Raw genomic sequence first — 11752 nt, forward strand, 5'->3', positions numbered from 1 at the left:
TACTCAAGTTGACAATGACTGACAAACCACACAGACACAAGGAGATCAGTACGGTGTATCTGAGAGAATACTTATATTATTTATTAGCCTATTATTAATTAGGCCATGAGGCCTTTCTGTGTGAAGTTTTTGCATGTTTCCTCCGGTGTCCCCCAGTTCAAGGACAAACAGTTCAGGTGAATTGGAGACATACAGACCTGTGTGTGTGAGAGAGCCCTGTGATGGACTGGCCATCTGTCCACGGTGCTTGCCTCTGGCCCTTGCCATAAGCAGAAATCTTATAGGTGGACTTGCAGACACTACATTTTATTACACAGCAAAGACAAAACATTTTAAAATGTATTTATTTAAGAGTCTGTTATTGTGTTGGAAACATTGTTATAATATGCTTCTGTTATATTGTAGGCTATTATGCTTATACGCTATACCTTTCAAAAGTTTGAAATGATTTTTTTTTAAAGAAATTAATACTTTCAATCAGCAAGGATACATTAAATTGATCAAAAGAAACAATAAATACATATTGTTTCCAAAGATTTTATTTTTCAAATAAATGCTGTTCTTTTGATCTTTCTATTCATAAAATAATCCTGAAAACATGTTATCAATTTCAACAAAAATATGAAGCTGCACATTAACTTGAAAACAACATTGATAATAAAAAGAAAATATTCTTGAGCAGAAAATCAGCATATTAGAATGATTTCATATTAAAATAGATAACCGTTAGATTGGATATCAGTCTCTAACACATCTTGCATGCATTCTATTGCTCTCAACAGAAATTCTCTCCTCCACAGATGACAAAGATGTTCGCATGTTTGATCTTGCAGATTGCACCTGCTCAACTATTCTGGGCATGACAGAGATGTCTTCATCCTGTCTGGCAGACTTACAATAAGTTACTTTCGATTTGTCCTTCACATCTACACGGTGACTGGACCTCCTAATGCAAAGGGAAAGAGTGGACATGCAGTTCTTCTGGAAGTTCTCATTCATGAAAGCGTAGATAATAGGATTGTTGAAAGAATTTGAAAAACCTATGGCCTGTGTGACAGCAACAATCATATTGATTGTGATGTCATCATGCTTCTTGTTCAGGTAACCTGGAAACAAGAAAGCGAAGCTGAAATTTGAACGAAGACACATTTTGAGACCGTAATGTGCACAGATATTTTACTAGACACTTTGATGTTCTTACTGTACTCAAACAGCATATGAACTGTATGGAATGGTGCCCAGCAGACAGTAAACAGCACAACAATGGTGACCATCATCTTGATGGCCCTTCGCTTCTTTCTGTTGCATTAAGAGGGAGGATTGCATAATGAGTGTCTGATCGTAATCATGAGCAGCAGTTATTTAGTCGATTATATATTAAAAAGAAAACATTATACAACAAGAAATAGTCATTTAGATCAGAGGCAGTCATATACGGCATGTGCTGAGAAGGTAAAAAAGATTACCTGGATATTTTGCTAACCTCTCTTTGGTTCATGGCATTGAGAACTGAGGAGTCCCCAACTTGTTTGCGAATCCAGAGCTCAATACCAATTCTGGTGTAGAGTATCAGCATGGTCGCAAGTGGCAGGAGGAAGAGGAACACTAGAATGAAGGTGGCATACTCCTTCCTGTGGACACTCGAGTTCCAGCGCTCCTGACAGCATACATGATGGAGATCATACAGAAAGTCATATTTCACCTGTACACAGAGGGAAAGAACAAAGCAGACTATGAAAACCATTATAAATGTAGCCTTGGCATATGAAATGGACTAATGTTATTATGTGAATAGTCTATATACAGTGGTGGTCAAAAGTTTGTAATAATTAAGATCTGTTAATGTTTTTTTAAATAATGTTTCTTATTAAAGTTTCTTATGCTCACCAAGCTGAATTTATTTGATCAAATAATATTGTGAACTATTATTATATATTTTAAAGTGTAATTTATTCCTTTGATGGCAAAGCTGTTTTTTCAGCATCATTACTCCAGTCTTTAGTGTCACGTGATCCTTCAGAAAACATTTTAATATGCTGATTTAGTGCTCAATTAATATCAATTATTATAGGTGCCAAATTAATAATAGTGGTTCTTATTATTATCAATGTTGTTTTTACTGATTCATATTTTGTGGAAACTGTGATATATATTTTTTTCAGGATTCTTTGATGATGATTCTTAGAAATTTAAAAAAATACTTTTGGCATTTGAAATATATATTTTTGTAACATTATAAATGTATTTACTGTCACTTAATGAGTCCTTGTTGAATTAAAAGTTATTCATTAACTTTTCTTTTTTAAAGTTATTACCCAGAAATGTTAAATGGTAGTGTATCACAGTTTCCACAAAAAGATTAAGATGACAGCAACAATTTTCAACATTGATAATAATAAGAAATGTTTCTTGAGCACCAAATTAGTATATCATTTCTAAAATTCACCTTTGCCATCACAGGAATAAATTACACTTTAAAATGTATACAAATAGATAATGGATGTTTTAAATTGCAATCATATTTCACAATAATACTGTTTTTTAATCAAATAAATGCAGCCTTGGTGAGCATTAAATACTTCTTTTAAAAACATTAAAAATCTATGAATTATTCCAAACTCTTGACCACCATTGTATATACTTTTTTCCTTAACTGGACCAGAAGGCACCTGACAACATTTAACAAGCTAAACCCTGGGGAAATCCTCAAGTTTGTAATGGTAATACACCCACAGAAATCACAGTACAACCATGCAGTGCCTGAACGCTAACTAACGTTTGAACAAGCTGGCTGGGATGTTGAATTAAAAAAGGTAATGGAATGGAATTTTTCAGCCAAAAATAATAATTCTGAGCAGCACCTCTAGTTGTTGAACAAAGAGCATTGGGGATCCAATCACCATGGCTGCAATCCAGACAACCACTAACAGAGAAAGAAAACACTATTAAGATGCTTTATTAGATTTGTAATGCAAAGTATGCATTCAAATACTGCAAAAACAAATTAAACTTGAAAATGGGGCAGGGGGTGTTCTCAGAACTACTTACCAAGTATTCGGTATGCTCTTTGTGGGGTGCACTGTCTTTTGATTTTCAGAGGGTGCACAATCCCCTGGTACCTCTCTGCAGCGATGCAGGTCATAGTGAGAATGCCAGTCACAATAGCAGTGGTCTGAACAAGGGGAACGGTTTTGCACACCAACACACCTATATGTAAATGTTAAAAGAGTTAAATTTCTAAAACAGTCTTTAGCTTACATAAATCTTTAATTAGCCTACATTCAATCAAAACTTTTGTAAAAAAAAAATGTATTTTTTTTATATGATGAAACGACATTAAATCGAAGATTATTTGGAAGAACTTGGCATGTGCGTTTTAAACGAGAAACTAGAAAATATTTCTCATTTTTGTCATTTAAGACGAATTGAACCCTATATTCAGCTAAATTAGCTTACAGTAACCCAATTCACTGAAATGACTCTCAATGTTGTCAACAGCAAACAAAACGTGCAAAACAACATAGCCTACTGCAAACATGTGCATGTAGCTACATCCATACAAAATATGTTTTATAATAAAAATGATTTCGAAATGACACTCACCCCCAAACCACTCAGAGGAGATGTTCTGTAGCAGAGTGAACGGGATGCAGAAGAAAGATATCAGAAGGTCGCTGACGGCTAGAGAGCAGATGAAAATATTTGTGGCAGTCTGGATCCCGCGCTTTATTAAGACAATATAGACAACCAGACTATTGCCAATGAGAGCCAGGAGGAAAATCACCGTGTAAACAATAACAAACGTAGTTTTGGCGCTGGCCGGTAACTCAGGGATGTAAACCAACGGCTGAATCTGGTACGTCTCAATAAACTCCCGACGAGTAAGATTATATAATTGTAGTAGTTGCTCCAACACTTCGGGAGTAACCTTAATATCCCCCATGTATTAAGCTGGTTTTTAAAATGGACCGAAAGAAATCAAAGTTCTACAAAGAGTTCTACTGATGTTAGTCAGTTCTGCTCTGCTTCTATTTCGTGTCTCTTCACTAAAGCAGCAGCTCCCGAATCCCTTGTGTGGTTTATTTCATGCGACACATCGGCTGTCTCAAAACCCAGTGAGTTGATTTATTATGAGCGTCATAGACTGTAGGTAAGCTCACTAAGTGTGGAGAGTGAGACAGTCATTTGCTCAGTGGAATCCGAAGGACATCACATTTTTACCTTTTTTTCTATTCTTTTTTTTAAACGTGTTTCACCTTTGCAGAAGGCAGATTTAGCTATTTAGCCTACAATTAAAAGAACGAATAGCCTATATTAGGCTATTATTATTATTATTAGATCATGTGATTAAAATTCTATTTAGTTTACACCTACACATCCAAATACAGATTCTTGAGACATATGGGACAGAACTTTGCTTTAGAATTAAAATAGCCAAAATAATTTGTACTTTCTAATCAGGGATTATCTCAAGAATGTTGTAGTGTTTATTTTATTTTCTCTTTGTTTTTTATTAAAGTGCCCCTATATATATTTTAAAGGTTCTTAATTTTGTTTTAGAGTTCTACATCAGGGTTACGTGCATCAAAGGTCAAAAAACACTTTCATGTTCTCATAATAATATACATTACACTAACACATCACAACATTTTTCAATGATTCAACCGAAGATTCAGGGTGCTTCTCAATATCCCTCCTCGGCTGCGTTCCAGTCCACTGACACACACTTGCGAACTTCCCTAAGCACTTCCCCTCATAGTATGGAAGCAGAATAGTCTCAAATATAATTCACGCAAAGAAACATGATTCACACGTGCGTACAATTTCACGTGCCTGAAACCTAATTCACGTACACAAACAAAAAATTCACGTGCGTGAAAAAAGATTATATTCACAAAAAGCAATTCACATGCGCAAAATAAAATTACATATTCATAAAAACATTTCACAAATGCAAAACACAATTCGTAGATATACAACTGTGAACAAAAACCTTTGAATGTTTAAAATGTACGAGAGTGTCCTTGAATTTGAATGTGCAAATCGTCATTCACGAATCGCCTTGGATGTGTGTGTGTGTGTGTGTATTTTTGATAATGTATGTAATGACGTGCATATAGGAGACATGTTTTGTTTTAAGCATCATATATTATGTAGTTTTATTGTTTCAGATTTCCAAGACATATGTATGAAGTTGCAGACAACCAGTACTGTGATCTTACCATTCCTACTGTAAATCTTTGAAAACAGTCATGTTGCAAGCCATCCATTTAGACAGTTGTTTCAACAAGAGGTTAAAAGTGATGCATTATTATTGTATTCATTTGTCTCCTGCGGACTATATGTACACGCTTTAGGAATACAGCCCCGCTATGCATGCATTATTAAATGTTCTTGTCAGAATTAAAAGATTAAAAGAAATGGTTCAATTTGATATACACGTTTTATTAATTTGAAAGTTTCCGAAATCCTTTGGGAATAAAATATAAATAAAATGACATGATTAATGTTCCTGGCTGTTACATATAAAGATCATGAACTGACAGTTTAAAGTATGAAGCACAACATTCAGTACAGAGAAATATACGTCTCTTCCAGAGTTGTGAGATCCAGTCAGAGTCTACTTTGCTTTTAAAGTATGTAAATTTAAGTGCCATAGCCTACATCAAGTGAAAAGTAAACAAATGAATTGTGTTCAGTTTAGGACATATCAGATTTTTTCCTGATATTTAAAATAGTAAAAACCTATAGTACAAGAGGTGCAGAGTGCAGGCAGAGGACGTGGGAAATTAAGTGATGGTATTTGAATAGAGTTTACGGAGTAATCTTAGTCGCATAATCTTAATAGCCTCTCTATGATAAGTAACTTTGTCTTATCAGCATAAAATCAGATTTGCCTATTTTATTAGGCAAAGTAAAATTAATGCTTCACAATATTGTCCTGTGAGACCTTAAGATGACAATAAAAAACCTGAGATGACAATACAGCACAAAACAATGTTGAATATATTGGTAACACTATACAATATGGTAATATAACTAAATAAGTTAACATTAGTTGATGTATTAACTAACCATGAGCAATACATTTGTTGTGGTGTTTGTTAATCTTTGTTAACATCAGTTAAAAATACAGCTGTTTATTGTAAGTTTACAGTGCATTAATTAATGTTAACAAGATTTTAATGAAGTATAAGTAAATGTTGAAATTAACATTAACAAAAAATAATAAAGGCTGTTTAGGTAGCCTACAGTTCATTATTAGTTCATGCTAACTAATGAAACGTTATTGTAAAGTGTTACCAATTAAGACATTAATACAAAAAAAAAGTATAAAAGAGAATAAAGAAATAACATGGATTAAGATGTTTGTGACTGCTATCCAGATGTCACACCAAAGGGGAGTAATCCTAAAAAATACAGGGAAACAAGTGTTAACAATAATTTAACAACATACCTTTATGGCAAATAAACAGTGGGTGCTCATTAAAATAGGTCTATTCACAATTTTAAGAACAATCTCGATGAGGCCAGTGCTGAGAGAGCTAGGGTGGGTATTGACCACAGATGATTGTTTTGCACTCATTAGCGTGATTGCTGTAGCTGTGAGAGCTGTCTGTACAGATAAAATACAACAAAACAAGCATCGTTCTTCTTCATTTTTGACACGATATGGGACATCTGATGACAACAGCACTTGCTTACATCAGTTAATAGTTCATAAACTATTGCTTCAACTGATCTCAAACTTCTTTAACTTCAGTTAACACGGAAATGAAGTTTGAACTAGTAACTGCACTTACCTCTGCTCAACCATGAACTAGTCGAAAGCTGATGACGTGACATGCAGATAGGCCTGCCCTCACGTGATACTGATTGGTCGATTGATAAGCTTAAAGCGACACTTCACCCATTTGCATTAAGCTTTGTATCTTTAGAAACCCAGTCATATTTTTGAATGGTCATGGTTTATTCCCTTATTTTCCCCTGAGATGGGAGAAATAAGGATTTAAGTTTTCCACTTCCTGCTTTTTATGACGTAAAAATCGTCATTTTGCGTCATAAAAAGCAGGAAGTCCCATTTCTTTGTATAAGGGTTGAGACTACAAACACAAGCTCATCATTTATTCAGGGTTTGGAACCCACTCACGCTACAGACCTATTACAGATCAGTGGGTGGGACTTCACTTGCAGATACAGAATGGATGTTGAATCGTCAGACAGTGGCCCTGATCTGGGAGGTATTCGGGAAAGCGGAAGTAGACCTCTTTGCTTCGCAGGAGTCGTCCCAATGCCCGTTTTGGTTCTCCCTGAGTCGTCCAGCTCCGTTGGGGATAGATGCATTCGGCTGGAATCATCCCCCTGGAGGATTCCAGTCAGAGAGGACCTGCTTTCCCAACTTCAGGGCAGGATATGGCATCCTCACCCACACATGTGGAAACTGTACGTTTGGCCGATCAGAGGCCGTCTGCATTAGGTTTTGATCTCCTAACTGACGTTCATGAAGACCATCGCAAGTGCTAGAGCCCCTTCTACAAGGAGGCTATATTCCTCCAAATGGAAGGTTTTCGTGGCATTGTGCTTAGCACATGATAGGAACCCAGTTAACTGCCCTGTTGGCTCAGTACTGGAATTCCTGCAGGAGAAGTTTACCTCCGGAGCGGCTGCTACTACTCTCAGAGTTTACGTTGCTGCTATTGCGGCACATAGAGAATCAGACGAGATTCCCCTGGGTAAACTGAGGTTAGTTTCGGCCTTCATGCGTGGGGTTAGGCGCCTGAAACCGGTTCGCTCCCCTAGAGTTCCCTCGTGGGACCTATCTGTCGTCTTAGAGGGTTTGACGGAGGCCCCCTTCGAGCCCTTGGAGTCAGCTCCGGAACGGATTCTGACTCTTAAGGTTTCTCTTTTGCTGGCTTTATCTTCTTTGAAGCGGATAGGGGACTTACAAGCTCTCTCTATTAGCAAGTCATGCTTGGACTTCGCTCCTGGCTTAGTCAAGGTTTCCTTAAGACCGAGGCCAGGGTATGTTCCCAAGGTTCTCTCCACAGCGTTCCGCTCTCAGGTTGTTAACTTTAACGCTTTCCACCCTCCTCCTTTTTCTTCTGAGGAAGATAGGAGCCTTAACTTGCTCTGCCCAGTGGGTTCTTTGAAGTTATATGTAGACCACTCAGGCGGTTGGAGAAAATCTAACCAGCTTCTGGTTTGTTTTGGTGCTAGCCGCCACGGGCTTGCTGCATCAAAGCAGAGGATTTCTCACTGGGTCACGGAAGCTATCTCAATGGCTTACGAGGTGCCTGGTTTGCCTTCACCTCTTAGCATTAGAGCACATTCCACCAGAAGTGTGGCATCCTCTCAAGCTTTTTTTAGAGGAGCACTTTGAGGACATTTGTGTTGCGGCCGGCTGGTCCTCTCCGCACACTTTTGTAAGATTCTACAATTTGGATCTTGACATGACTCCGGGTTCCCAGGTTCTTTCTGTTTGAACCTTTCATGGTTATTGTTTTATTGGTACCAGTCATGGCAGCGCTCATTGCTTGGCGAGTTTGGTATCCCGTTCCCACTGCGCTTTCCGCAGCGTTGAGTGAACCTATGAAAGAGAACGTCTCTGGTTACTTGCGTAACCTATGTTCTCTGAATAGGGAACGAGACGCTGCGTTAGCTGCCAAGCTCCTCGCGCTGCTGACAGTTTCTTTACTCTTTTCGGCAGAGAAATCTGAGGAGAGGATGGCGTGCGCGCATACTTGATGATGCGACGTGGGCGCGTCGGGGCGGAGCCAGATTGCGCAAGCGCCATCAGCCAATGAATTGGCGTGATTCTATAGGGCTTCAGACAATCGGCACATTCAGAGAATATCCCACTGCGCTTTCCGGAGCGTCTCGTTCCCTATTCAGAGAACATAGGTTACGCAAGTAACCAGAGACGTTTTGCATTTGTGAAATGTTTTTATGAATATGTAATTTTATTTTGCGCATGTGAATTGCTTTTTGTGAATATAATTTTTTTTCACGCACGTTAATTTTTTTTGTGTGTACGTGAATTAGGTTTCAGGCATGTGAAATTGTCTACGCACGTGTGAATCATGTTTCTTGCGTGAATTATAATTGAGACTATTCTGCTTCCATACTCGAGTGATCAAGTACTCCAATGTATAAAAAAGCTTTCATTCGATTCCTCCATCTTCATTTTCTTTCCTTGCAGCCTTCCCTCGCATCCTACAGGGGGTGGAGCTGAGACGCAAGGAAAGGAAACGAGGATGCACAAATAAGAATTGAGAAGCACCCTCAGTCTCTCTAAACCCCTCCTTTCTGCGAGCCTCTTCTCTGATTGGCCAGATGGCCCAGTCTTTGTGATTGGTCTCGCTTGTGTTGGAAAAGAAACACCCATGACCATAACTGAATTTCAGCTCCGGAGGTTTCCTAAAGCTCAGAAATTGCATACACTGTAAAGACAGTAAGGATGACGTCGATTTTATATCAATCTGAGATCAATGATGAAACATTAGAAGAACTATAGTTATTCAACCCGAACCTCCATTACAAGGGTGACTTGAGCAGGGCGTTTCTCAGTGATGCGCTACTCAGTTTGTAGTAGGCCAACATAAGATGTTTCAACTGTAATTGCACCATCAGCATTAACAAGTGTATGTCCATCAACAAACCAATGTGCACGTCTAATTTATTGTGCACATATAACTGTATCATTAATAACAGCGCATACATTAGCCAAGCACTAACGTGAATGACTGATGTAACATTAAAGTTTGTAAAACATATCTTGCTCTATCCTTTTTCATTACTCAAAGTAGTAAGAACGGCAGTGTAACGTGTATTTGTTCCTGAGTATTTGTGATTAAAGGAGTAGTTCACTTTAAAATGAAAATTACCGCATGATTTACTCACCCTCAAACCATCCGAGGTGTATGACTTTCTTCTTTCAGACGAATGCAATTGGAGTTCTCTTACAAGAGTATCTCTCGTACTGCGTAATATCTTACACTATGGGGAAAACCTCTTTTCCTCGAGATATTGAAGCCAAAAATTATCCTTAATTTTTAATCAATGCAAAACGCTTTGCGGCAGCAAGCAGACATAGGCGAGGCGGCTCGCGCGCCTATTGGCTGATCTGTGGCAAAAGCAGCAGCCTATCGAGAGCGGCTCTGCGTGACGTCTTGACCAATGGGGGCACTTCGCGCCCATTTCCTCACGTCCCGCCAGAAAGGGCGTGGTCTCGCCCTATAAATATAGCTCGATAAGGCTGGTACACTGATTTTCATCTCTTCAGCATCGCTGGATCCGGAGTGAGAAGCCTTCAGCGGGACGAGCCCTCGAGTCTGGAGTCGCTGGCCTTCACCTAGCCGCCTTCAGCCGCCGTACCTGCTGCGCTTTCCGGCGCCCATATCCTTTACTCTGCTGAGAGTGTTTGTTCGCCGTTGCAACTCACACTTCTCCTAACTCTAAACGTTGACGCAAGCCTTCAGCGGGACGAGCCCTCGAGTCTGGAGTCGCTGGCCTTCACCTAGCCGCCTTCAGCCGCCGTACCTGATGCGCTTTCTGGCGCCCATATCCTTTACTCTGCTGAGAGTGTTTGTTCGCCGTTGCAACTCACACTTCTCCTAACTCTAAAAGAGCAAGCGTCTTTTTAAAGATGCCTTCCTGTGGCTCGTGCCGAGCCCAACTCAGCGACGGGGACCGCCATGTCATCTGCGTTTCCTGCCTGGGTGAAGATCACACCGAGGCTCTCGAACCGCCGTCAGGCCGCGGCCAGAGCCCGGATTTCATTCTACCTCTAGCTATTCACGCAGATGCGTGGTCAAAGCTCCCCGGGGTATCAGAATGGGTGCTGAACACTATAAAGAGAGGCTATTCGCTAAAGTTCGCTCGACGTCCCCGCCGTTATACGGCGCGCGTCGAGACGGCGGTGAAAAACGAAGTATCTCATCTACTTCGAGCCGAGATAGCGAAACTACTGAGAAAAGGTGCTATAGAACCCTTATCAGAGCGAAGGTGGCCTATACAGCAGATATTTTCTGGTGCCGAAAAAAGATGGGGGTTTCAGACCCATTTTGGATCTGCGACAGCTGAACAGAGTGCTTGTGAAGCGACAGTTCAGAATGCTTACAACCAGGAAAATCCTCGCGCAAGTTTGCCAAGAGGACTGTTTCCAGATACAAATAGCTTCCCATCACAGGCGATTCTTGAGATTCGCCTTCGAGGGCCAGGCATATCAACACACAGTCCTGCCGTTCGGCCTGTCCCTAGCACCCCGTACATTCACGAAGTGCATGGACGCAGCTCTCGCACCCCTGAGACTCCGGGGCATGCGAGTTTTGAACTACTTGGACGATTGGCTGATTCTAGCTCGATCTCAATCAGAGCTCATAGAACACAGGGCCACATTACTCGAGCACCTCGAGAGTCTGGGCCTCACAGTCAATTGGGCGAAAAGCTCGCTGTCTCCCAGTCAGAAACAGTGCTGGACTCGCTATCCATGACAGCACGCCTGTCGCCGGAGCGCGGACTAGACATTCAGCACGTCGCAAAATCCTTCCGCCACAGCTCTATAGTCCCGCTCAAAAGGTTTCAGAAAATGCTGGGCTTGATGGCCTCAGCAGCCTCTGTACTCCAGTTGGGCCTGCTTCACATGCGCCCACTGCAGATGTGGCTAAAAGCGCGAGTTCCGCCCCGGGCATGGGCCGCTGGTCTGTTTCGCCTCAGGGTTGATCTAGAGTGCGTCTCAGCCCTGAAACCTTGG

General features: G+C 40.3%; 1 protein-coding gene across 1 annotated transcript; it reads right to left on the reverse strand.

Annotated features, from left to right (window-relative positions):
* Positions 1-672: 672 nt before the first annotated feature.
* qrfpra (pyroglutamylated RFamide peptide receptor a) lies at positions 673-3953 on the reverse strand. Its single transcript, XM_056242889.1, has 6 exons — positions 3604-3953; positions 3049-3207; positions 2862-2923; positions 1467-1702; positions 1202-1299; positions 673-1106 (listed from the first exon to the last, which is right to left on the reverse strand). The coding sequence occupies exons 1-6, from the start codon at positions 3941-3943 to the stop codon at positions 739-741; spliced, it is 1263 nt and encodes a 420-aa protein (XP_056098864.1). The 5' UTR covers positions 3944-3953; the 3' UTR covers positions 673-738.
* Between the last annotated feature and the right edge of the window lie 7799 nt (positions 3954-11752).

Source organism: Rhinichthys klamathensis, unplaced genomic scaffold, assembly GCF_029890125.1.
Source record: "Rhinichthys klamathensis goyatoka isolate OS25496 unplaced genomic scaffold, OSU_Roscu_1.1 h1tg000764l_1, whole genome shotgun sequence".
NCBI lineage: Eukaryota > Metazoa > Chordata > Actinopteri > Cypriniformes > Leuciscidae > Rhinichthys > Rhinichthys klamathensis.

What these genes read in the sequence shown, in the direction of transcription:
- qrfpra (XM_056242889.1), bottom strand. Translation starts at nt 3,943, where the DNA reads ATGGGGGATATTAAGGTTACTCCCGAAGTGTTGGAGCAACTACTACAA. An exon ending in CTCCTCTGAGTGGTTTGGGG is followed by an intron (nt 3,208 to 3,603) that starts GTGAGTGTCATT and finishes ATTTACATATAG; the next exon opens with GTGTGTTGGTGTGCAAAACC. An exon ending in TCATATGCTGTTTGAGTACA is followed by an intron (nt 1,107 to 1,201) that starts GTAAGAACATCA and finishes TCTTGTTTCCAG; the next exon opens with GTTACCTGAACAAGAAGCAT.